General features: G+C 44.8%; 1 protein-coding gene across 1 annotated transcript in view; it reads left to right on the top strand.

Moving 5' to 3' along the window:
* The window catches only part of ANKRD55 (ankyrin repeat domain 55), a 1,082,889-nt gene that overhangs the window by 636,910 nt on the left and 420,241 nt on the right, over window positions 1-25,738 (top strand). Inside the window, exon 7 of the mRNA XM_086960649.1 lies at window positions 6,771-6,955. Coding sequence (XP_086816775.1) covers window positions 6,771-6,955 — 185 coding nt within the window. The remainder of the gene's footprint in view (window positions 1-6,770; window positions 6,956-25,738) is intronic.

The following is a 25,738-nucleotide window of genomic DNA, read 5'->3' as shown; positions in this document are numbered from 1 at the left end:
GACAGACCACCATTGGAGTCCAAGGACATTTCCCTTGTGGAGACTGCAGTAGTTGCCATCTGACTCAGAAAAGCAAGGTCATAACTTTCAGGAATGGTACATTATGGGAACAACGACAATTTTCTAACTGTAACACAAAAAATGTTGTCTACATGATAACATGCCCATGTGGCCTAGAATACATAGGCATGACCACCCGACCTGTGAAAGTGAGAATAGGAGAACATAAAAGCAACATACGCTGCAAAAAAACAACCACAAAGATGGCTTCTCACTTCCTGGAACAACAACATTGTGTCAATGATCTGCATTGGACCGTAATTGAACGTATGCAATCAGAAACCGGCCTCTTTCAAAAAGAACAACGATGGGTTTTCCGTTTGGGCACCCACATTGAAGGCCTAAATGATGATATCCCATGGGGCCATCTGTCCGGGTAAAACCTGCAAACTAGTAGGATCTGCAACTTATGGCTGTGACTCTATTTAGAAAATACAAGGGTTCTTATTAATCTGTAACTGTAAGGGTAGTGCCTGGGTAATCTCTCTTTTTAACAAACCTATGTTAAACACTCACTGAGCCATCCCATACGCAGCCCCGAATGCCGCATCACAGTAATGTACCTTTAGCATTTAGCATAGGAGTAGTGTAACAAAACCAAGCGCACATCTCATAGACTACACCATCTACCCATGCGTCCAGAAGTAGCGACTGACGACAGTGTCTATGATAGACACGCATGCGCCCCATTGGCTCAACAGTCACTACCGGATTTAACATGCTCAGAACGACACATGTCACTCCGTAAACAGGTCCATGATTATGATAGGTGCTGTGGCGGATGCTCCTTATTTGGTCTGCACACCACATCCGTCAATCAACGAATCAATGAACACCTCAAGGCCCTTATATACCAAAGCCCTGAACGCTAGGCATTACCAGCGGAGCAGCGTAGGGTGGTAGAAGGAGGCCGAATCAGGCGGATTTTGTGAGTATATAACAGACAACCCTTTAGAAACCCACCTAGCATGTACCCAGACAGTGAGTAAAAATACTGAAACCAACTCTTTACCCACACAGATTAAGAATCCACCTACCTACCCTGGCGTTCTGGATTTGCTCATGAGGCAGGACACAACAGTCACTATGAGTATGATTTACAGAACCATTTCAAACTAGCAGTGTGTCATCTATGTTATGTGTTATGTGAGTCCTTTCTTTTTACAGGTTTATTTAACCGTTTGGGGCTCCAGGTGACTGCGCCTGTCTGAGCCAATCCCTTGTGGAAACCAAACTGACTCGTCTTTTCTTTTTCTTTTCAGGACATGCAACTGCATGACCCCAAAGAAACCGTTGTAGGGACATTGTAGCCTTTTTATCACTGTAAATAAATTCACTTTTTTCAAATTTAAGAGAAATACATTTTTTTCTTAAAAACACGTGAGTAGGGTTGGGAAGTTGTGCCCCCGTCCTGAAGAAGGAACACCGAGTTCCGAAACATGTCGACGCACACCAGAGGTAGTGTCCATAATAAAGGCAACTGACCTCACCTTGCACTTCTTTTTAATAGCACCAGCTAGGGGTCTCGAATAAAGTTTTTTCATAGAACCCACTAGCCAGGTACTTTTTAATCTTCACCACACCCTTCACTCACATTTTCCAATACCCCATCACTTGCACTTCACACACACCACACATAATCAACCTCTACAGTGCTCCCGCGTAGTCGCTGGTCGTAGCACGCCGCATCCCTCTAGCGGGATGCGAAGATCCCAATGATGAAGCATGACACCAAGGGGCCTGTTGGTGTGTGAGGGGTATTTTTCACAACACTGAGTGTCCCCGATCCCTGAGGTGTGCACTCTGAGTAGGATTCTTCTTGTTTAATTACCAGTGCCCGTGGAGTGAGAATCCTATCTCTATACTCTACCTCCCCTCATTGTTATCTTTTATACACAGAGATCCCCTACTAAAGAACTATCGAAACATACACGGAGTGGGCCTGGAAAACATGGCTTGCGGCCTACCCTATGTACTTGCTTTCAAACCTGTCAAAATAACCCTTTAAGGGAGGCCGAAAAGCCTGCTTTTAAGTATTAATGAGACACCTTGTCGTCCAGAAGGTAGGGTGTTTGATATTTAAAATAGGAACATGCACAAAATTAAAATAGGCATGTTACTCCAGTGACTAGGCCCCAAAAGTTATTTTTAGTGGCAGGGCTGTAGGTGGATCCTACAAAATTTCAAAATTTAAATTATAAACTTTAATCTGTGACTTTTGATTGGAAATGGCTGCAAAAGTAATTTAATTACCATTTTTCATATGTATTAAAAGTGCAATTCATTAGGTGAAGTTTGATTTTTAATAAATATTTATGAAATATAGTTTTTAGAAAGTTACCTTATTAATGCCTGAAGCTCCTAGTGGGAAATTTTTTGTTAGCGATCCAGCAGCTGCCCAGCCAGTGGATAGCCTTAATGACGAGTGAAAACTGCTCCCGGAGCAGGACAATGGCATGGATATGGGGAGGACTTTTGCTTTCCCTGCCATGAACGCCAGTAAAATGGATCCTAGCACTTCCTTAATTTGTAAAAGCCCTTTGTCCCCACAATCAGGTTGGCACCAAACCCATTGGGAAGAAAGCTACCATCACAGCGGATTTTGAATGACCACAGAGAAGGGGATTGCTCTTTTCCCTGGCCGCACCTCTAGGGGGAACACAGGCTCTCCATCTTTAATTTCTAGCGTAAGGTTTACTGTGGGATTGTTTGCAATAGGACAAACAGGAACTTCTGCAAATGTGGGTGTGGTTGACCCTTTGAATCATTACCCGTTCGTTACATAGGAGCCACTAGCCACCCACTAGCTGGTGCGAGCCATGAATGTGGCACCGTCATCAGAATCCTTTCTGGACCTATGAAAGATCAAATGAGGAATGGACCTAAGAGGAGCCTTAAGGACAAGACCTGATACCTCTTGAACTCAGGGCAAAAAAGTGAACTCCACGGGTCAGTTGGTGGACCTCCTACATGGCTACAGGGACACAACAGCCTGCACAAAGCATTTTACCTGAAGTGACCAGTTGACCAGTATCAACTGGACCTGGACTGGACTTCCTTGATGACGATTGTTGGAGTGAGTTCTTCCCCTAATAGTGTTGTTTTGGGGGTCCTGATAGCCTTAGAAGTGACCCAGAGGAGTTCCTCCATACATCTGCAAAGTAGAGACTTGAAATATTTTTGGACTTCTAAAACCTTTGAAACGGTCAGATCAATCTTGCAGTAAAGGTGTTTCATTTCAATGGTCCTTCTTGGCTGCGTGTATTCTGGTCAAAGGACAATTTGAGCTTAACTGTTCCTATTGGAGCAGGTTTGAGGCTGATTTGCATATGACTGGGTGCAAAACGAGGTGGCATGGTGTGCAAAAGAACAATTGGCTGATATGTAACCCTGCGTAATTACCAGCGGCTGAGATTAAATCAAGCATTTCACTCATCACAATATTGTGGACTTCCTTCTTTGGATAAAGCTTCAGGCTTGCCCCACTGGAGCGTTTTTGTACTCCATTAAGAAGGCTAAAGGACTGATTTAGAGTTTAGTCCACCAAATTCAAAGTTGTCCGCCAGCCTGGCGGACGACCTTAAGTGGCAGGGAGCATCAAAACGTTTTTCATGGCGGTTAGAGAGAGTGAAAACTGCCCATTTGACAGCTACTCTAAATCGGGTGTGCAGCTGAATGGCCAAATTGACCATCGGAATAGTTTGTCAGTGATGGAGAGCCTTACAGCCTTATTCATGAAGCCGAAATCGGCTCGCAAAGGACCAGATTCTGAAAATCTGGCCCTTTGCGAGATCGATTTTTGCATTTGGGATTCAGCATCCCAAATGTAAAAATCGCTAATTGCGATCTCGAAATTTTGCGAGGATTGACATTTAAGGAATCTCTATTTGAGATTCCTTAAATGCAATTCAACATCCAATTTAATTTTGCGAATTCGCAATTTCTTGCCGCAATTTACCGCGAGGTCAGACCTCGTGGTAAATTGCGAAAACTCCGAAAAATGCATTTAAATGCATTTTTCTGAGTTGCATGTTACACACACACATGTCCTTTGGACATGTGTGTGTGCAACACCTGTGCAAAATTTCATTTGAGGGGTGCTACAGGGTGTCCTTTGGACACCCCTGGCACCCTTCAAATCGCTATCTTATTTGCGATTAGCAAATTGCTAATCGCAAATAAGGAATACTCCCCATTCATTCCTATGGGCCTTTTGGCCCATAGGAATGAATGGCGAGTTATTCCTTATTTGCGATTAGCAATTTGCTAATCGCAAATAAGGAATATGTAGGAATCGCATTTCTTCATGCAATTTCTACATGAATCCCGTTTTGCGAGTCCTTAATAGCGATTCGCTATGAATTGCTATTAGGGCCTCGCAAAACGGGAGTATGATGAATCAGGCTGTTACAGCCTTATTCATGAAGCCGAAATCGGCTCGCAAAGGGCCAGATTCTGAGAATCTGGCCCTTTGCGAGAGCGATTTTTGCATTTGGGATTCAGCATCCCAAATGTAAAAATCGCTAATTGCGATCTCGCAATTTTGCGAGGATTGACATTTAAGGAATCTCTATTTGAGATTCCTTAAATGCAATTCAACATCCAATTTAATTTTGCGAATTCGCAATTTCTTGCCGCAATTTACCGCGAGGTCAGACCTCATGGTAAATTGCGAAAACTCCGAAAAATGCATTTAAATGCATTTTTCTGAGTTGCATGTTACACACACACATGTCCTTTGGACATGTGTGTGTGCAACACCTGTGTAAAATTTCATTTATGGGTGCTACAGGGTGTCCTTTGGACACGCCTGGCACCCTTCAAATCGCTATCTTATTTGCGATTAGCAAATTGCTAATCGCAAATAAGGAATACTCCCCATTCATTCCTATGGGCCTTTTGGCCCATAGGAATGAATGGCGAGTTATTCCTTATTTGCGATTAGCAATTTGCTAATCGCAAATAAGGAATATGTAGGAATCGCATTTCTTCATGCAATTTCTACATGAATCCCATTTTGCGAGTCCTTAATAGCTATTCGCTATGAATCGCTATTAGGGCCTCGCAAAACGGTAGTATGATGAATCAGGCTGATAGTCACTGACATTCTTAAGGTTTGTCAGTCTGTAAATCAGGCAGGTGCACCTTCAGTTTGGTAGAGAGGGTACGCTGTCACCCTTGCAACAGAGTACCATCTTTGCCAAACTGTAAATCAGCCCCTCCATCAGAAGGTAAAATCGATTACAAGAATGAACCTGCTTTATGTATCTGGCCCACACTCCATCGTGGTCGATCTGAGATCGTGCCCATGTCACTTTGGATACCACTTCCACAGACTTACGTTGCTTCTTTTTATAGCTACTTTTGCTAAAAAAAAGAATAATAATTCTTATCTCCTACTTCCCCTCACTGGATTTTTGTCATTATGGTGTCATTTTGTTTATTACATTTCACTATTTTTTATGTTTTATGAGTTTGGGATTTGTTTTGTTTGATTTTCTTTTTAATGTATTACTATTTTGGTACTGCATAAATACTTTACACATTGTCTAAAATTAAGCCTGTCTGCTCTATGCCAAAGTTACCAGGGGCGCGAGCTCGGAATCATTTAATGACTTTGGGGTTTACCCACTTAATAGTATTATTCCTTGAGGTGGGCAACTGCCCACCCTAAATAATAATCCACTTTCTTACAATCTTATATTGCAATAGTCGAAGAGAGATTATATCATTGCTTAAATAACAGTTACTTGATTAGGCAGAAGAAAAAGACAGATGATCTTGCTCAATTCTTAAGATGAAATATACATGTAGAAGCAAGGTTACTAACTTGTGAAGTGAGGAAAATCCAGTTGTCCAATAGAAAGCCTACATTACATACTAAGTTTTTAGGGGTGGGGGTGGTTTTCAATATCTGGAGGTCATGAGGTTGAGGTCCCAAGAAACTGGTGATGTTATAGAATAAGTAACTGTTTCATTAGTGTAAAGGTGGAAAGTTTTGAAGGCCACCCACAATGAAATATTGTGCTCTTCAAAGTGAGAGGTGAGGCAGTCTTCTGTCGAAGAAATTTCCATTCTCAGAAGACTCCTTTCGGCACATCGGAAGCATACCAGAGTTCATTACTACTAGTCAACCAAGTGAAAAGGTGCCATTTGTGATACAATTTGTAACTGCTTTTCATAAAATGTCTGCATATTGGAGACCCACTCTGGTCTACTGCAAATCAGTGAACACTGGTCTACACCAAATCATTGACCATTTCTCATGTGCAATGGTTCAATTGAAATCTCGTTTCCACTTGCTCATAATGGAAGTTCCAGTGGAGTTAATTCTAACTCAGGTGCTTTATGCAAATATGTGATCCCTTAGCAGTTAGTTTATTTTGGGATTGGTATTTCAAGGTCGGAGAGTCCCCTCACGCCTTTCTACTTTCTGAAAGAGAATTTTTGTAATTAATTATATATCCCTCTCCATTGGTGTCTTTAATAGAAATAATGTCTCCTCAACAAACCTGGGCTTATGTTGTCTCCATGCATACGTTATGTATTAATGATTGCTTGTGTACCTACACCTATAGGGCTACACTAAATGGGTTGATATTGGAAATGTTAGCTGTTTGCTGTATTTTACAAATGGTTTCTACTCATAATGCACAATTCATAAAGTTTAACAGAAATAATATCTACAGTTCTTCTATCCGTCTTTTCAGAGTGGAAATAGACTGTTGTGCTCCATCATTTTAGACCATGATCAAGGTCAATCCATAATCAACTATGACGATGAGAATGGGAAGACCTGCTTGCACATTGCCGCTGCGGCGGGTTTCAGTGACATAATATGTGAGCTGGCAAGAGTCCCGGAGTGCAACCTGCAGGCTCTGGATGTGGATGACAGGTAACCTTAGAAACCTGCTGGAAGCTGTGGTGTGAAGCTCTTTGGCCTAGTTTTAAACTGCTGTCCCGTAAGATCAATACATTCATGCGCTTGTTAATACATATAGCTATAAACTGTTTTCATTACATTTTGAACCTTTTAAAATAATGTAAAAAATGGATAACATTTTTGAAGTTTACTTCTTTGTCATACCAGCTTCCTCTGGTACAACTATGTTATTTTTTAAATCTTTTTTGTTGATTTTATTCACAAGAGGAGCATATATGGCTTGAAAATACCACATCAATTCAAAGCACAAATCATTATAGATCGTACATAAAGATTCCTCATCAAACCATCAAGTCAATACACTTCACATACATACAATGGTAGGTCCAATGAATACATTATCTTCTCCATTTAAAATTCACATTCGAATTCACCGTGAATTCATGGAAAGAAATGAAAGACAGCATCCCTGGTACAACTATGTTTAAATGTGTAAAAATATCATACACATTCTAGTTAACTCTGCCAATTTCATACCATAACCAAAAATATATATTATTTGATTGAAGTGATGCGATGTACACAACGATTAACAATATAGCAATCATATACAACCAGTCTTTTTCCAGCTTGTTGGTGCTGTGTGTCTCTATGTTATGCAATTTGTATAGGTTACTGCTTCAATGTAATCAGCCTGCGGCGTCCTTTATATCCCGTAACTGTTACGGGTGGGCAAGTTTGCCCCTCAAACTGCATTTGGTCTAAGTCGTCTCATGTTGTAAAGCTTATTACACAAGTATCAAACAGTCCAGAGTGAAACAGGCCCCACCCCACCAGTAGGTTCCATCAGCAGTTCCAGAAACTCATCAGCAGTCATGGTCTGGGGTGAAGTGCTCCGATCGGGGAGGGGTCCGGGAGCAGGCACTCAGCAGATAGTTCCAGAGTGGACCACATATGCCTTTTGGGTGGGAGTACAATGGCGGCATATTTCCTTAGGTTTCTGATCCGTCATTACATCCATCCATTTATTTTAATTCAAATTTATTCAAACTAGTGGGACTTTTTACAATACTTTTGCCACTTTCTGCTTAACCAGCAGAAAGACCGTTGCAACAAATTAGGGACTGATCTCACATTCTCAAGAAGCCAGTTACTGCTAGTTACTCAAAGGTGTGATCAATGATAGATCCCTTTTTTTAACTGTTTTTTTATTTTTTATTGACAATTAAGACAAGTCATGACAAGCATTATATACAAAAAAAGAATAGAATTAGCCAGTAACAAACTAAAGATAATTTAGAATACACAAAAGAACGATCCGACCCGAAAAACTTACACGAGTTGATAGATTAAAACGTATACAGTATTTTTAGAAGCCAGGTAGACTAGACAAAAAAGAAACGAAAATAGACAAAAGCATAGGACATATCTGTACAGCGATATATTTAGTCAAACCCCAGTGTGTCCTTCAACCAGTAGACCACTCCTTGATGGGGGAACATATTCTGGTTCCCAGCTCCCGACTCTTTTTTCCCCCTTAAAAGATAAACAGGAGCCTCCAGGTTATACAGTGCAAGCATCCTAGCTCTCCAATTGAAAAAAGTCGGAGTTTCTGGACTGATCCATTGAGATGTAATACAAAGTCGGATCATGGACATTGCAAGAAAAAGAAAAGCAACAGTATGCCTAGATCGCCCTGCCGACCCAGTACAGTCACACCCCATTATCACGAATTCCGGGGAGATTTGGACTGGAATCTTTAAGACTACATTAATAAAATGCTCTACTTCTTGTAGGAATTCTCCTAACCTAGGACATCGATAAAACATGTGGACTGCATCAGCCGCTTGGAACCCGCACCTGGCACAACTATCACCCTTCCGTCCCCCACACTTTGCTATCTTCGCAGGTGTATAATACAAATCAAACATCGCCATATAGCATTGCGTCTGTAAACTACCAAAAAATAAATTTGATTTGCTAATTCTACAGCAAACCTAGTATCGATCCCGATCTTACCAAATCTAACCTCCCACTTAGTATCCTGCGCATCGAGATCATCCGAGAGGGAGAAGGGAGATACTGATACACCGTACCTATTCTTACTTTCTTTTGGACTAATTCAATCATCGTAATGAGATGACTACAAATCTCGGAAAGATAACTATAATTGAATTAGTGATGAAAATATTTAAAATGTAACATCTTATGTTTGTAATTCATGGAGGCTGGTGATTTGTGTGCAGAACCTCCAGGTTTTATCATCAAGAACCATGTCCAGTTTGCCCTCCTAATTCTCCTTGACATATAGAGTGGTGCACTCCTGTGTCTCCCCTAGCAGCTTGTATAATTTAGTGGCCCAGTGTCAGTGGTCTATTGAGTTTATGATATGTGTCAGCGGTTTACATTCCAAGGGTTCTAGGGAATAATTTACCATTTTAGAGTATGCTGTGTTTTTTAACCTAAAGTGCATAAAAACATTAAGGTCAGCAGTATGGCAGCTTCTCTGTATTGTCCTAGTGATAAGAAGAATCCTTCTCTGTATAGGTGGCCCAGTTGAAAAGATATAGTTTACACAGGGAGGTCGGAACCGTTTTCTCCTGGGTCAGAGGTAGAAATAGGTTGTATTGAAGAGTTATCAGTGGTGAGTAAGCCATTGTTAACTCAGTTCTACCACTCTTTGTCTGCCACGCCAAGCACACAGCAACTTCTGTAGGTATGTCCATTCTTGGTTCCGGTACCCCATTCAACAGCTGCGTACCTAGATGGCTTAGGAGCACCTGATCCCTCTCGAGGATCTCAGGTGAGAGGTGCCTGATATAAGATGACACAATAAGGTTAATGGGGTAATACTGTGTCCCTCTGAACCTGGGTGAATACGATATAGACTACAATATGTTCTGTTAGGTTCAGCAATTGGTTTTACTAACTGATACTTGAAAAATAGACAGCAACTATTGGTTAGCCTAAATGTTGATCTAGTCACACCACAAAAAATTCCAGCCAATATATTCATATATGTGTTTCATTTGAAAAATGGGACTGTCATACATAAAGAGGCAAAACAAACATTAGAAGAGAACATACAGTGTGACTTGATTTTGTGACAATAAAAAAACTAACATACATTACATTGGTACATAAATTATACATGTAAAACAAGGTCTCCATCCAAGTAAGGTTACTTAAGTTCAGCAATAACCCTTATAGGCTTTATCAATTATTCTGGGGTCACAGTGACTCTGGACTTGATCAACTAGAGCATCAATGTTTTGTCCCTGGAGAGAGCATTATTTAAGAGGCATCATGTAGGGTCTTCTTCAGGACAGACAAACCTGCGCAGACAGTCCAATCGTAGGAGTTAAGACTTAATGACAGATGAGAAATTCCTCCAGGCCTGGATGGAGTACATATGTAGGTGTAAATCAAAATGTTAAAAGAGGCAATGCAAAATGTTGTCAGTTCTGTACACCACAGTTTTTCTTCAGCAAAAGAAATCTATGGGCATGTTAAACAGTTGATGGGTCGATAAGATCTTGGAGATTATAAACAGAAAACGGGGAGGGTTGTTGAAAAATAATGTACATGTGTGTTTATTCATATATAGTGTGGCTCAAGTGGCCATCACCAATATAAACATACTTACAAATTGCCAAGACACAAATTGAGAGCCTACGAGAGACAAAAAAGCCTAAACTGGTTAAACACTTGATTATATTTTCCCTTCTGTGGGGCAGTTTCGGGGCGACAGGCACGCTGTTAGTGGGTTAGGCCGTAGCCATTGCAGGGGTGCAGGGTGGCGGGTATGGGGGGGTTTGTTATTTTAGTTTGTTTTGTTCTATGGTCCCTATCGCTCTTTTCCGTCTTTGGGAGGGTTCTTTCCTCTTTAGTAGAGTTGGCTGTCCCTTGGTCTCGCACCTTTCTTTCTTTTCTCCGGCTTTTTGATGAGCCTCTGTTTTTCTATTCTTGGGGGGGTAGGCTCTCTGGGGTGATTTTAGAAATGTGGATTATTGTACTATGGTTTACTGTCCAATATCGTCGCCGTGGCTGCCTGGATTGCATAGATGCTTGTGTCATTGCCTGTCTCCGATACTACTTGGGGTGGACTCCCTTTCGTCTCCTTGGTGCTTCTATCCTTTGAGGTGTGATGTCCTTGTTGTTGCAGCCCCTACTCTCTTCTAAACTTTTAAAATGAAAACCTCATATCCTGTTTTCGAGTCCCACGACCACTTCTTATATCCTTTGTTATATCCTGTTTACTGATTTGCTCTGATTTCTCCTGTTTCATTGACTGCTTTTGCGGCCGGCCATGATGGTTGTGGATCTGCGCATGTACCTCCTTTTTTATGAATAAAGGTTTTCGGAAAAAAAAAAAAAAAAGAAGACATGAAAGCTCCATCCATTTGGCCACCTTTTACAGGCAAGGAGAAGAATTCTCTGAATGGTTTAAGGCTGTGACTTATTGCGTATCATCAGCGTATGTTATTATCTTAACGCCAAAAGGAAGGACTGGCTTGTGGGCTGATATATACATTGAACAGGGTGGGACTCTGGGAAAATCCCTGCGGGACACCGCAGCTGAGAGACATACGTTTTGAGATGTTATCTCCTTCAAAGACCTGAAAGGACCTATCTTCCAGAAGGACTGCAACCAAGTAATAGCGCCACCAGCCACTCCAAGATTCCTGAGTCTGAGAGTCAGGGTGTGGTGGTTGACAGTATCAAAAGCAGCACTAAGGTCTAAAAGGATAATAGCTGCTGTGCCTCGACCATCGAGAATTTTCCTGGACTCTTCAACTACTGCTAAAAGAGCAGTTTATTTCCCCTGTTGGGGCTGAAAGCCAGTCTGGGAGGGGTGAAGGAGATTGTGAGTGTGAGACTCCACGAATGTGAAGAGAGGGCTGAGTTAACGTGTTTTTCAAGAATCTTGCTGATCCCCGGGAGGAGGGAAATAGGGCGGTAATTCCCCAGGAGATCAGATTTGATATTAGGTTGTTTTAGTAGCGCTTTCACCATAGCACAATTCGACCGTGGGGGGACTACTCCAGTAGAGATAGAGGAACTGATCAAATCCAATATCACTAAGAAGACTGTTCCTGCTGCTTCATTCAGAGAATGAGGGGGAAGTGAGTCTCTGGGAGAACCTGATTTTACAAGGGCCGAGACGTCTTCTAAGGACTTGAGGTCCATCAAAGGGATTTCCTCAAGAAGATTCTCAGAGCTATGCGAGGCAGTCTCCAAAGGCAACGAATCGTTGTCGGCCAGCCACATGAGAAAAGGGAGTGTATGTAGCTTGAATTTTATTGTGGAAGAATTCTGCCAATTTGTTACTGCGAGCGAGGACACCCTCAGTGGGAACTGGTGGGATGGAATGTTTAATAAGATATTTTGCGATGCAGAAGATTTCCCGTGGGGAGTTGGACACTGATTTTTCCTTCATAATATGTGCCTTGCACAGATTTGATTTCCGCTTGATAGACTTTAATAGCATCCCTATATTTCCATTAGTTTGATGCAAAATAATTCCTTCTCCATATTCTTTCAAATCTTTTACAGACTAGTTTTAGTTCACGGAGCTTGGGGGAGTACCACAGAGATATATTGGTCTCGACTTTTTTCCGAATAAAGTTTTTGGGGAAGAACACAGTCCAAAGAGGACTCAATCCACTTGTTAAATTTGTCGTTAGCAGCAATAGGGTCAGGTTCAAGGATGGGCCAGGTGTTTTCAAGAACTGAGACCCACTGTTCGAACGGGAGTTTAGACCATATGCGTTCTTGGCTACTTACCGTACCGGAGGAGGGAGGAGGGCGCGAGGTGCGCCAGGAAAACGGAATCAGGAAGTGGTCTAACCAAGGCATGGGGATAGGAACCCCCACTGATAATTTGTCAGTATTAGAAAAGATTGGGTCAAGTAGGTGGCCTTTGGAGTGAGTGGAACCAATAACTTTTTGTTTGAACTGAGATGCTGCCAGATTTAAACTAACTAAGAGGCTACTGAGTTTACAGGGTCAACTAAATGAAGATTGAGATCCCCTAATATCGTAAAGTTGGAGGGGGAGCTGGCTAGATTGGCTACATTTCGCAAAGAAGTAAAAGAAATTGTCCATGGGCTCCAGGTGGAAGATAAATTAAAATGCCTGAGAATGTGTGAATAGGTGATAATCCTATTGCAAAGGAGAGGTTCTGGCAGTCAGGTAGGGGGTCTGCTGTAATATGACAGTTTGCGATCTTTTCTCTGAATATGGTAGCTAGGGGTAGGGATTGTACGAGGTCAGGGTCCGACTCAATGTTGAGCCACGCTTCGGTTAGAAACAGAGCATTCGGGAGTTCCTCCTTTAATAGTGTAGAAATTTCTGTTGAGTGTTTGGGCAGCAACCTACAGTATAACAGAAACATTTTGTAAGGTTCCCAATTCTGCGTAGCGACCTGGGGTTTAAGGAACGGAGAGAGCTTAAAGGAACAATGGGAACAAAAGGAATTGTTACGTGTTAGAGAGATGGAATGTAAGCATTTGTCATTAATGGCCCCCCTTAATTGTAGGAGGTGGTCCGAAGTGATGAAGAGTTTACCTGTAGAGAAACGGACAGGGATTGTGGACCCTGGCCCCGGTCAGACGTGGATGGGAGCAGGCTTGCTGGCCTATGGCATGTCAGCGGTGCGCCCGATGCTCAGACGCGTCAGCAAACTCATTAATAGTTGAAAGCGTCCAACAACTAGACCGCTAACCAAAAAAGGCAGCCCCGCCCTAACATGCGGGGACCGTCAAGTACAAATCAGAGGTAGGAGAGCCACAAGTACATGTGTAAAGAAGCAAAATAGATTAAAAACCTCCATGAAAACCTTAATTAAAAATGTCCCTGGAGCCTTAACACAGCTCCTGCTTTCTTAGGTCACAGCGCCTATGAAGCCAGATTAAATGAAAAAGATAAAATGACTCTAACGGATGAATAGTGTGAATATATCACAGAGTAGATAGGAAGTCGGGGATTAGAAAGGCATTGTGTGGTGAAAAGAAGAGCTGCTTCAAGGAAAGTTTCCACTGGCAAGCCACAGCGAAATCTCAATGAAAGAGCATGGCCTGCAACAAAAATGTTGTGTGCGCAGGGGCCGCCCCGATTGGAAAATGAAAGATGCCCCCCCCCCTGGTATTCAGCACATCAAAAGTTGCAAAAATTTGTGATACTCAGAAAGAGATTCAAAATATTTATGGAAAAAAGGGCGAAATGTAAACAAATTATATAAAAAAGACTATTTGTGCCTCAGTGAAGATGGTTATCTTAAGGGGAGAAACCTTGCTCATCCCGCCAACCTCATGAAAACACATAGGGCCTCATTTATGAAAAGTGTCATATTGCTGCGTGAAAACAGCGATGCAACACTTTTCAGTGCGCCCTCCTTGCGACACCATGGATGCGCCGTATTTACTGTACGGCGCTCCATGTATCAAGGATTTGCAGGTATGTCAATATTCCTGACGTATCAGTAGGCGCAAAAGTGGTAAATTGCTGGGGTGTGTGTAAAACAGGTGCAACTCCAGCAATGTTTCCTTTCACATAGGGCAAGCTCCATATGAAAGGGCCTAGGTGTCTCCATACGCCTGCTGAGAAGGACGCATAAGAATTTGACGCAGTGACGTCCTAGAAGTGAAATAGTGTAATCTTATTGATTTCACTGCGCCAATACTACAAGCCTTTTTGCAGGGTAATGCCCACCCTGCATACATTATACCTGATGCAGGTATAAAGTAGCACAGGGGTTTACAAAGTGACACATCTGTGTAGATGTGTTGCTTTATAAATATATGGTGCAGTGTGACGCATATTTTACGCTGCTGCGACGTCACAAAAAGTGACGCAACGGCAGCATAGAGGGCTCATAAATAAGGCCCATAACATCTAGTTATAACTTCCGATGAAAAAATATATGGAGTATTTCACAGTGAAAAAAACTTCATATGGAAGGCAAATATTATGATAAAACAATATTGCCATATGCTACGAAACTAGGCATATGAGCCTTTGACAGAGCCTACTAAGACACACATAGACAATGACACCGAGTAGATAGTAGATATTTATAGGCAGAATCTAAGGTACCCACCAAAATAAACATAACCTTTTAATTATAGACCGTTTTTTGACACAGTGATTCACATCTATAGACAGATTTTAGTAAACAAACAATCGTGCATCAGCCATAGTAAGCTAAAGATCAGATGATCCGAGCACAGTATCAGAGAAACAGTGGAAAAAAGGCAGTGGAAAGAGGGGAGGAAATGTTATTCTATTCGTCCATTGTATTCAGGTTCTGTCTTGTTAAGTAGAAATTGAATATCACTGCCTCCTAGTTAAGCAAAAACAACAGTTGATGGACAGAATGCAGAACAATATCATACATTCACCCCAGTACAGAGATCTGGGCCTAAATCCATTGTTGTTTTGCTCACCATGCCATTCCAGTTTGAACCAATCCATATACAAATCAGTCTTGACCCCGTGCCCCATGGGAACAGTCCAGCCCGAACTGCCAAGCCAGGTCCTCCCAGGACTGGAAACAAGCATCCTTGGACCGGTTTCGGGCTTTCAGCCCTCATCAGCCAGGATAGCTTGATTTCAGTGCATGGAGAGCATGGCAATCACGTCTGAGAATACCCGTCCCACTTGTGGTGACAAATGCAAAAACAACAGTTGATGGACAGAATGCAGAATAATGTCATACATTCACCCCAGTACAAAGATCTGGGCCTAAATCCATCGTTTTTTTGTTCACCATGCCATTACAGTTTGAACCCAGCCACATGCAAATCAGTCTTGACCCTGTGCCCCATTGGAACAGTCCAGCCCGAACTGCCAAGCCAGGTCCTCCCTGGACTGGAAACAAGCATCCTAGGACCGGTTTCGGGCTTTCATCCCTCATCAGCCAGGATAGCTTGATTCGAGTAGCATGGAGAGCCAGGACTCCTTCTGAGCATACCCGTCCCACTTGGAGTGACAAATGCAAAAACAACAGTTGATGGACAGAATGCAGAACAATGTCATACATTCACCCCAGTACAAAGATCTGGGCCTAAATCCATCGTTTTTTTGCTCACCATGCCATTCCAGTTTGAACCCAGCCAAATGCAAATCAGTCTTGACCCTGCGCCCCATGGGAACAGTCCAGCCCGAACTGCCAAGCCAGGTCCTCCCCGGACTGGAAAAAAGCATCCTAGGACCGGTTTCGGACTTTCAGCCCTCATCAGCCAGGATAGCTTGATTTGAGTGGCATGGAGAGCACAGGACTCATATCTGAGCATACCCGTCCCACTCGGGGTGACAAATGCAAAAACAACAGTTGATGGACAGAATGCAGAACAGTGTCATACATTCACCCTAATACAAAATCTGGGCCTAAATCCATCGTTTTTAAGCAGCAGTATTACAGCCCCTCACAGATTATTATGACTTCTGTTACCTGACAATGTATTTCATTCTCTATACGATTTTTATCTACAAATTATTGGATTAAAGGGTGCAGTCATTACTTTACATGTTATTCTGCTATGGTGATGGCACAGTCTAGTTTATATATTTTGCCTTGTCTGGCCTATTCACAACACATCGCAGGACAACCATGCAGCATGGATAACATTATTGGTGTTGCAATTAGGAAATTGTTGCAGTGTTTGCTTAACATCTCCATGTGAGAATTTATTGCAATTTGCCTTGAATTGCCATGGCACAGTTTCTACATGGCCCAGGTGTAATGCACAGGAAAGCATACAAAGGAAGGGAAGGCAATTTGTACTCATCTGGTACTTCGGAGGCAATAGCAGTAGTGAGTCCCAGCAGTATCAGGAAGCCTGAACCACCCAGAGGACAGTCAAATAAAACAGCTCAGTGATGAAACCAAATCAACTGAGCACAGAATACAAACAAAGGAAAGAAGGTAATGAAATAAACTATCATATGAAACTGTAGTGTAGTTCCTATATTCCCAATAGGCTCTGCGCATTGGAATAACATATACTATAGATTAGACGTTGGACTAAGGTCGACTATGTCTCTATCGAATATATTAGACTTAATTGAGAGTGCCAGCTAGCTCAGAGATCACTAGAAACTTTCTTGAATACACAAGAAGGGATTAGTTTCTGATAACCGCATAAACTTGACAACTTTGTTTCCCAAGAATAAGAAATGTATCTCTAGAGTCTCAGAAACAATAGATAGTTATTTTACTCAGTCAATTGTGCATGCTTCGTTTCACCAGAGGTGCAGAGAAATAGAGATACAGGCGTTTTCAATAAAAAGGATTTATTGAACAGTCTTCTTTCTCATGCAGAAGAAATGAACTGCTACAATCGTAATACTGGTTGCAAAGTACAATGCGTACAGTATGAAGAGTATTATAAAATAATACTGTAAAAGCATGATATGTTTTCTAAGCCATGAAATACATAGAATACATACATTAATAAATAAAGGCCAAAAGTACTCAACTGCTGTTTCAAAATTACGCCTACCCCGAATGACCTAACCTAGGTCTAGTACGAGGGGAGAAGTAAGTGAGGTGTAGTTTAGTATTTTTTGCCAAGAATCTATCCAAGAATTCTCTAAGGGTCTAATCAGCTCCGTACCTTGGTTTTAAAATGAAGGAGGTCTTGTATCTCTTTCTCAGGACTCGATTTCCCAGCAACCTGCAAGGGTAGCCTGGAAACACTGGAGCTTGATTTCTCGGCAAGAGAAAAGACAGCGTCTCTCTCAGTGCCTCTGCTGGAGGGTCAGCTTCCTTCGGCACTTGCTGCGGCGAGATGCGTCAGGCAAGTAGATAGTCGAACTGCTCCAAACCACTGTGTGTTTGCCTGGGCAAAAGTGGGCATATTTATACCTTAAAGGTGCCTAGATTGACGTAAGGTTGGCCATAATAACGTCATCAAAGACTCAGTTCTTTGAAAACTCCATGATTTCTTGGATAAATTAATATTTAAGCAAGGGGAAGTCCCTGACTGCTGAAGGCAGATTTTTCCAAGAAATCGTTGTGGATTTTCGGAACTAGTGGAAGTAGCCATGCCGTATGTGGACTGCATGGGCTACGTCTAAATATGGTTATGATTTCGATGCCTATATAAGGATAGGGTGATTTATACCTATATATCGGCATGAATCGGGAAAATTACACTAGGGTCCTAAATTCATATACAACAAAACATGTACCAGGGAAGAGAACAAACCTTCCTGCACAAAGTAATCCTTAGAGGTCTTTTCCTATTTTCATGTGTGCGGCCTCTGGGGGGCTCCCCAGTAAGAAGTCGGCCAGAAAACGCCACAGTCTCCTTCAGCGTTGATAGCCTCGACATCGGCATCGAGAGGAATGCCCACGGTTTGCTCCCCGTCTCCCCAGGGCTCTGGGTCGAAGCGACGTCGACGTTCAACGTCGAGGGGATTGACGTCGAGACCCCCGATGAGGTCAACGTCGAGGACTGCTTCGTCGTCGAGCCATCATCGACGTCGAGAGGGTTCAAGGAGGCGTCACAGTCGTTCACCATCGACGTCGACTCGACGTTCGACGTCGAGAAGGAGATCATCGACGTCGAGAAGGCGATCCTTGACGCTGAGAAGACGTTCGTCGACGTCGAGACGGCGATCATCGAAGTCGAGAAGACGTTCGGCGACGTCGAGACGGCGATCTTCGACGTCGAGATGGCGGTCATCGATGTCGAAAAGGTGCTCAGCGTCAAGGAGGAAAGCATCTGTAGGAGAGTATGGTCTGCAATCCTCTGATCACCCAGACTTTTTGCTTTTGTTTCACTGGTTTACGACTTCCTCTGGCTGTGGGCCTGCCAATCAGACCCACAGCCTAGCTGTTCTCTCGCTAAATTGACAGGTGTACCTTAGGTGCATTACCCAATTGGAACTGGGCCACCTTGTCAGACCCTGTCACTCAGGGCATCGGTGTACCCAGGGCCTACCAGGGGCTGAAGCATGTATTATGCCACCCCTGGATGGCCATCTAAATCTGACACAACTGGCTGCACGACAGCTGGGGCAAGGTGGCGTACTCGCCCTTTGCTTTAGATATAGTATACCTATATCTAACCCTCAAATGGGCACCCGAGTTCCTATCAGTCACTCCTATGGCAGGCCTTGACAATCCTGAAGGCAGAGTGCGTGGAATCGTGTGAATTGGGCTCTGGCACGAGCGGAGCCCGGTTGCAGCTTGCGGAACCAAGTCCCAATGGCTGTTCCATGATAACGCGTACCATATATCGCTAACTTCGGAATCGCGTTATCAAGACATGTCGAGTAAGGTGTCATACGAATCGGGATACTGACCCCTCACCATTGCTGGCGATGCGGTTAGCATTCCACCCTTCTAGAGGAACACGACATGTACGTAACTGTGAACCCCAGTTAAAGTTAACTGAAGCCTCAGCTCCACAAAATGGATGCTGCCACCACAGACACGAGTCTGACCTCCTGCTGCTGGGAGACCTTCCAGCGAGGAGAGCTTGGACAAAGGGTCTCTTGTCCGGGGCGGTGCTCGCACCATCCCAGACAGGGTTTTGTGTATCCTGGGTAGGCAGGGCTTTACAGGAAGGTGACTGCGGAGTGGCACCCCGGTGCTCATTACGCATCTGCCGGCTAGAACCAGTTCCAGGGGCACCCCAGCCCCTGACCTGGGGAAAGTCCGACATGGGAGAGTGGTGTAACCACCCCCCTTTCTGGTCCCACCCCTAGGGCAGGACCCAGTCACGTACCCACCCCTTTCTTTAGGATAAAGGCAGGAGCGGGGACCCTTCCAAATTAGATCATCTTTGAATCAAGAACTACTTTCTACGAAAGGACATTCAAGACTCTTCTCAAGATTTCTCCCTTGTGGCTAAGGAGTAGTCACCCTGCATCCGCAGGCACCATCTAAGAACTCTGCGGTTTGCTGCAAGTCCTTCCTCAGGAATCCGACTGCCCAGCTCGACGAGAACCGGCTTCCCTGGCACCTCTGACCTCTACCCACATCGTCAGCTCAGCTGAGATCCGTGGGTGCGACGAGACCTCGAGGGACCGGCCATCATCAAAACCTGCACGATTTCTTAACCAGCACGACCGCCGAGGGATCCTCTGGTGAGTGCTTTGGGGTCCGAGAAGCCCCGACCCTGAGCAGCTCCAGCACCGAAGTGCAGCCTCCCAGCATCTCCACGATCTGCGTGGGGCCCTTCTGCTTTTGCCGCTCATCACGTTGTCTGGTTACTAGCCGCTGGCTTGTGACCTTCTTGACGACACCCGACAACCAACACTGCTGGTCTGGTTGCTCCAGACTGGCCTTTGCTCCCTTCTGAGAGAGGAGCACCCCAGACCCTCCTGGTCCACTCAAGACGCCATTTTAGGTCCACCACGTGGCCCTGAATTTTCCAAGGCTTGTTGCCCCAATCCTGGGCCCAGAGACGCCGACAGCATCAACCTTCGTGGGACAGGTCGCACCTCCATCCTGGTCGCGGACAACGCCTCCTGGTCCGTGAGACTGCAGAGCCTAGCGTCGCCCACTCACCTAGTCAAGGTGACAACAATCCGGTGCCCTCCTGGTACCCTCTGACTACTGACTAGTAGTACGAACTTGGTCCCCTCTGCTTTCAGGTGTCATCCATCTCTGATCCAGGCTTGGATCTCCACAAACTATCTTCACTGGTCGCCGGCCAGCAACTCCTTCCTTCCGGCTCCTGGCTCGTCAGCTAGGACTCCCGACGTCTGTAAAGACTTGTGCAGCCGCAGCCCTTGGGCTAGGTAACTTCGGCATTTCGGTGCCCGCATAGCCTCCTTATTTAAGGGTCCCGAGTCCCTACCGCTTCCGACTTGCCTTATCGGGTCCGCCCGGGACCACTAAACTTTCCGTGCCCTCGGGCACTTGTATTGATTGTGCACTTGAAGTATTTTCTTAAGAGTTTTGTTGTGTGCTTAGTACCCTGTCCTCATAAAGAGTACAGGGCTGTTGTGATTCTAATAAATACACTGTTTATTTTCATAACACTTGTGTGGTGTCCTTTCACTTGGTGTTCAAGGGGTATGTGATGGCATAACAGCTGGCTTAACACGCCCTCTAGAGTTTAGCCCGAAGACTGCTCGTATCCACGCTACTAGGATAGCTGGTCTAAGGTTGACTTACAACCAATCACCATAAGGGTCGTTTGGACTGATGCATAGTGATCACTAGAATAGTGAGCACTGCATATCAGGCCAACTTCTCACATTGGTGAGCAGCGGTTGGGATTTGAGCTTGCTGTTGTTTTACCACGCGTATCCTAAGAATATCTTGTGAAAGATCGCATAAGTACTCCAGGTACATATAACTTAGCTTAGTATACTCTGAGTTCTACTGAACCAGCTGTTGTAGCTCCTCAAGGCTTAGCACACCTTGGCTGCAACTCTTAGCAAGGGATCAGTAGGTAAACATATAGTGTAGGTAGGTGCATCACTTACACCACACTAGAAGCAGCATGTCAGACAAAGGAGGAAACACTGAGTCTCCCCTTGTGTCAGTCGACCTTCCACAGGTCACTTCCAGATATGCTGCACTTAGCTTCCAAGAGATGCGACAAATCTGTACATCTCGGAAGCTAAAACAGGGTCCAAACCCTACCATTCCATTTCTGATTGGTCTCTTGGAGACTTATGATGCTAGGAGGGCTGGTAACACCGACCCTTCTCATCCAGAAGGGAATATGCCCCCCCTCGAGGGAACCCGAGGTGACCCTGACCTTATCCATCTCTCCGCAGAAGGTGAAGAGGAGGACGAGGAGCCAGAGACATCTGGGGACGAGGCAGACATAGGTCCAGTAATAGTTAGCCAGCTAACTAGGGACAACTTAAGCTGGCACGAGAATGGTACTAGGAGACCCCTGGGGCCCCTCTCAGGCCAGCTTAACATTGGGAATGGACGAGTTAGGTCTCTGTCGAGAGGCTCTAATAGATCCGTTCGAACCTATGGTTCTCGAGGCTCTACGCGTAGAGGGATGACATCCCCTCAGAGGAGAGTGTACGAAGCTAAAGAGCGGGAAGTCAATCTGCGGATCGAAAGGGAAGAACTTGCCCTAGCCAAAGAAAGACTCGCCTTTGCTAGAGAGCAAGAATTGAGTGGGACAAACCCCACGGGTGGCAGCATTCCCCCACGGGAAAGCAGGAGTTTAGACACTAGACACCTGAGTAAGATAGTGCCCCCCTTTAAGCAAGGGGATGACATCCACAAATGGATTACTGCTTTGGAGCGGGCCTGCACTGTACAGTGCGTACCCCAGAGTCAGTGTATTTTACAGAACAGGGGACCCTAGACATTGAGGATCAAAGTAAATAATAGACATATACTAAATAGTATATATGACCTCTGCCCAGCCGGACAGGTTTTTTTAATTATCCAATTTTTTAAGTTACTCCGTATAAAAACAGTTGTACAAAAGTGGGCACAGCCTGTGACCCACAGGAAACACGGACAAAACAAGTGACACAAACAATTATGTAGAAACGCTCAAAAGCGGTCTGTACTCATTCCTTGGTAATACAGACTGGTTTACAATTACAGCAACCCATTGTTGTTAAGAAATTAAGAAATCAAATCAACATATGGTGCATTTAAGTCGACGACGTTTCGATGCAATTTACAAAATACTTGCATCATCATCAGGACAAGAAAATATATATGTCATGTTTGTCTTGGAAATTGATTACAATCACAAAGCCTCGTAATTGTTCAGAATGGCTCCATAATAGGCATTCCGCACAGCATTAGCCACTAATAAGGGCAAAAGTCAGATAGTTTCGTTTTCCGTGAGAAATAATAGAAGGTTAGTTCGGCCGTTCAATGTGCCTGGTCCTGGTTAGTACTTCGTATGAGGGATAGTCAGTTGCAGCATGATGGCTGGACAAGGGGGTTCTGGCGGCGATTCCTTTTGGGTTTCCCTTGTCGTGTCCGATTCCTTTTGGGTTTCCCTTGTCGTGTCACAACCCCAGAGTCAGTGGGCAGCTATCTTGTGGCTCTCCTTTGAAGGTAAAGGTAGAGATAAGCTCCTCACTACTAGAGCTGAGGACGCTAACGATTACCAGGTCCTGAAGAACACACTGATTGATGGGTTCGGCCTAACCACTGAGCAGTACAGGTTGCTGTTCAGGGATACCCAGAAAACTCAGTCTCAGGACTGGTCTGATTTTGTCGATTGTGCCACTAAGGCTTTGGAGGGCTGGTTGCTGGGCAGTAAGGTTACTGATTACACAGGATTGTATAATTTGATCATGCGAGAACAGATTTTAAACAATTGTCAAAACCAGTTGTTGCATCAGCACCTTGTCGACTCGAATCTGACCTCTCCCCAAGAATTGGGAAAGAAGGCAGACAGATGGGTCAGAACAAGGGTTAAGCAAAACCAGGGCCAGAACCAGGGTGGTCAGAAGAAAGCAGACCAGAAGGGTAAAGATTCTAAAGGGGAGCAAAATGACCAGAAGTCTTCGACAGGTCCCCAACAACCCAAAGAGGGGGGGGGTCAGGCTTCCCAGAAAAAGAAGAATCAAGAAGGCCAATCGAAAAGGTGGTGCCAATACTGTAAGAGTAAAACGTAAAACTCACTGGTTTAGTGAGTGCACCAAGAAAGGAGGGCAGACTCCTGCTACTGCAGCCCCTAAGGCACCTGTGCCCCCTAGTACAGCCAGCAGTAGTAGTGCACCTCCCAAGGGACTAGTTGGGTTAACCTTGGGTTCTGAGGGGTGTGACAACTTAGTTGGTACACTCACTCAGGCTGTCCTTGTCTGTACAGGGGATGTGGATATGTCCCCTGATGTCAGTCCCAATACTTTGGGCAAATACCGACAGACGCCTTTAATAAATGGAAAAATGGCTCAGGCCTATAGGGACACTTGTGCCAGTGTCACCATGGTGACGCCTAACTTTGTGGACCCTGGACAGATCATGCCAGGTACAGATTTCCTGGTGACCAATGCCAGCAACGTCACTACCAGTCATAGTATGGCGATTGTTGCTTTCTCCTGGGGAGGGGTAAATGGCCAGAAAAAGGTTGTTGTTAGTTCAGACCTCCCAGTGGATTGTTTGTTGGGCAATGATTTGGAGTCATCACAATGGTCAGAAGTGGAGCACAGGACTCACATGGAGATGTTAGGCTTGCCAGCACACGTGTTTGCTGTGACTAGGTCACAGGTCAGAAGATGCCCCACTGAACCGGTGCTGGATCCTGGAACAATGGACCAGACACCTCCCAAGAAGAAGGGCAGTCGGGTTAAGGCATCGCCTTCCCCCTTGCCCCAGGTCGAGGATCAAGTCTCAGAGGAGGCTGACCTCCAGGAATTGCGGGAAACTGAACCTAAAGAACTCGAACTTGATCAAGTTGAGTTTCTGGGGTCAGGGGGACCCTCACGAGAAGACCTGGGGAAGGACCAGTTAGACTGCCCTTCCCTTGAACCCCTCAGACAGCAGGCTGCTGCTGAGGCTGCTGGGAACGCCACAGGTACCCACAAGATATACTGGGAGGATGGACTCCTGTACACTGAGGCAAGAGACCCCAAGCCTGGCATGACCAGGAGGCTGGTTATCCCCTTGTCTCAGCGTGGTTTCCTTCTTACCTTGGCCCACGAGATTCCCTTAGCAGGACACTTAGGCCAGACGAAAACGTGGGACAGGCTTGTCTCACACTTTCACTGGCCTCACATGAACGAGGATACCAAGGAGTTTTGTCGCTCCTGTGTCACTTGCCAAGCCAGTGGTAAGTCAGGTGGCACAACAAAGGCCCCCCTTATACCAATGCCTGTGGTGGGGGTGCCCTTCGAACGAGTGGGGATTGACATTGTCGGTCCAATGGAACCCCAAACAGCATCAGGGCACAAGTTTATACTGGTGGTAGTGGATCATTCCACCAGGTATCCTGAAGCTATCCCCCTTAGGACCACTACAGCACCTGTTGTGGCAAGAGCCCTAGTTGGAGTGTTCTCCAGAGTGGGCTTCCCTAAGGAGGTTGTCTCGGACAGAGGTGCAAACTTCATGTCGAGCTACTTGACTGCTATGTGGAAGGAATATGGTGTCAACTACAAGTTCACCACACCCTATCATCCACAATGCAATGGGCTTGTTGAGCGGTTCAACAGGACCCTAAAAGGGATGATTCATGGACTACCTGAAAAGCTCCGGCGTAGATGGGACGTCCTGATTCCCTGCCTTTTATTCGCTTATAGAGAAGTCCCACAGAAGGGGGTTGGGTACAGCCCTTTTGAACTTTTGTACGGACATCCTGTAAGAGGACCCCTGTGTTTGGTGAAGGAAGGATGGGAGAGACCTCTCAAAAAGCCTGCAACCAGCATAGTGGACTATGTGCTTGGTCTCCGCTCGCGGATGGCTGAGTACATGGAAAAGGCATCTGAAAACCTTAAGGCCAGCCAAGAACTCCAAAAAGCTTGGCATGACCAAAAGGCTATCCTGACTGTTTACCAACCTGGACAGAAGGTGTGGGTGTTGGAGCCAGTGGCCCCAGCAGCACTCAAAGACAAATGGTCTGGGCCCCACACGATTCTTGAGCAAAAGGGAGAGGTCACCTACCTGGTGGACCTTGGAACTCCCCGGAGCCCCCACAGGATGCTCCATGTTAACCGGCTCAAAGCATATGTCGACAGGAAGGACATGAGCTTGCTCATGGCCATAGATGAGGGACAGGAGGAAGAGAGTGACCCTCTCCCAGACCTGCTCACTCAGAATCCTGGCGATGGATCAGTAGACGGTGTTGTCTTTTGTGGCAGCCTCTCTGAACATCAACAGGAGGATTGTAAACAGGTTCT

This window comes from Lissotriton vulgaris, chromosome 3_1, assembly GCF_964263255.1.
Source record: "Lissotriton vulgaris chromosome 3_1, aLisVul1.2, whole genome shotgun sequence".
Taxonomy (NCBI): domain Eukaryota; kingdom Metazoa; phylum Chordata; class Amphibia; order Caudata; family Salamandridae; genus Lissotriton; species Lissotriton vulgaris.
The sequence above is the reverse complement of the archived record's forward strand: the minus strand, read 5'-3'. Positions and strand labels throughout refer to the sequence as shown.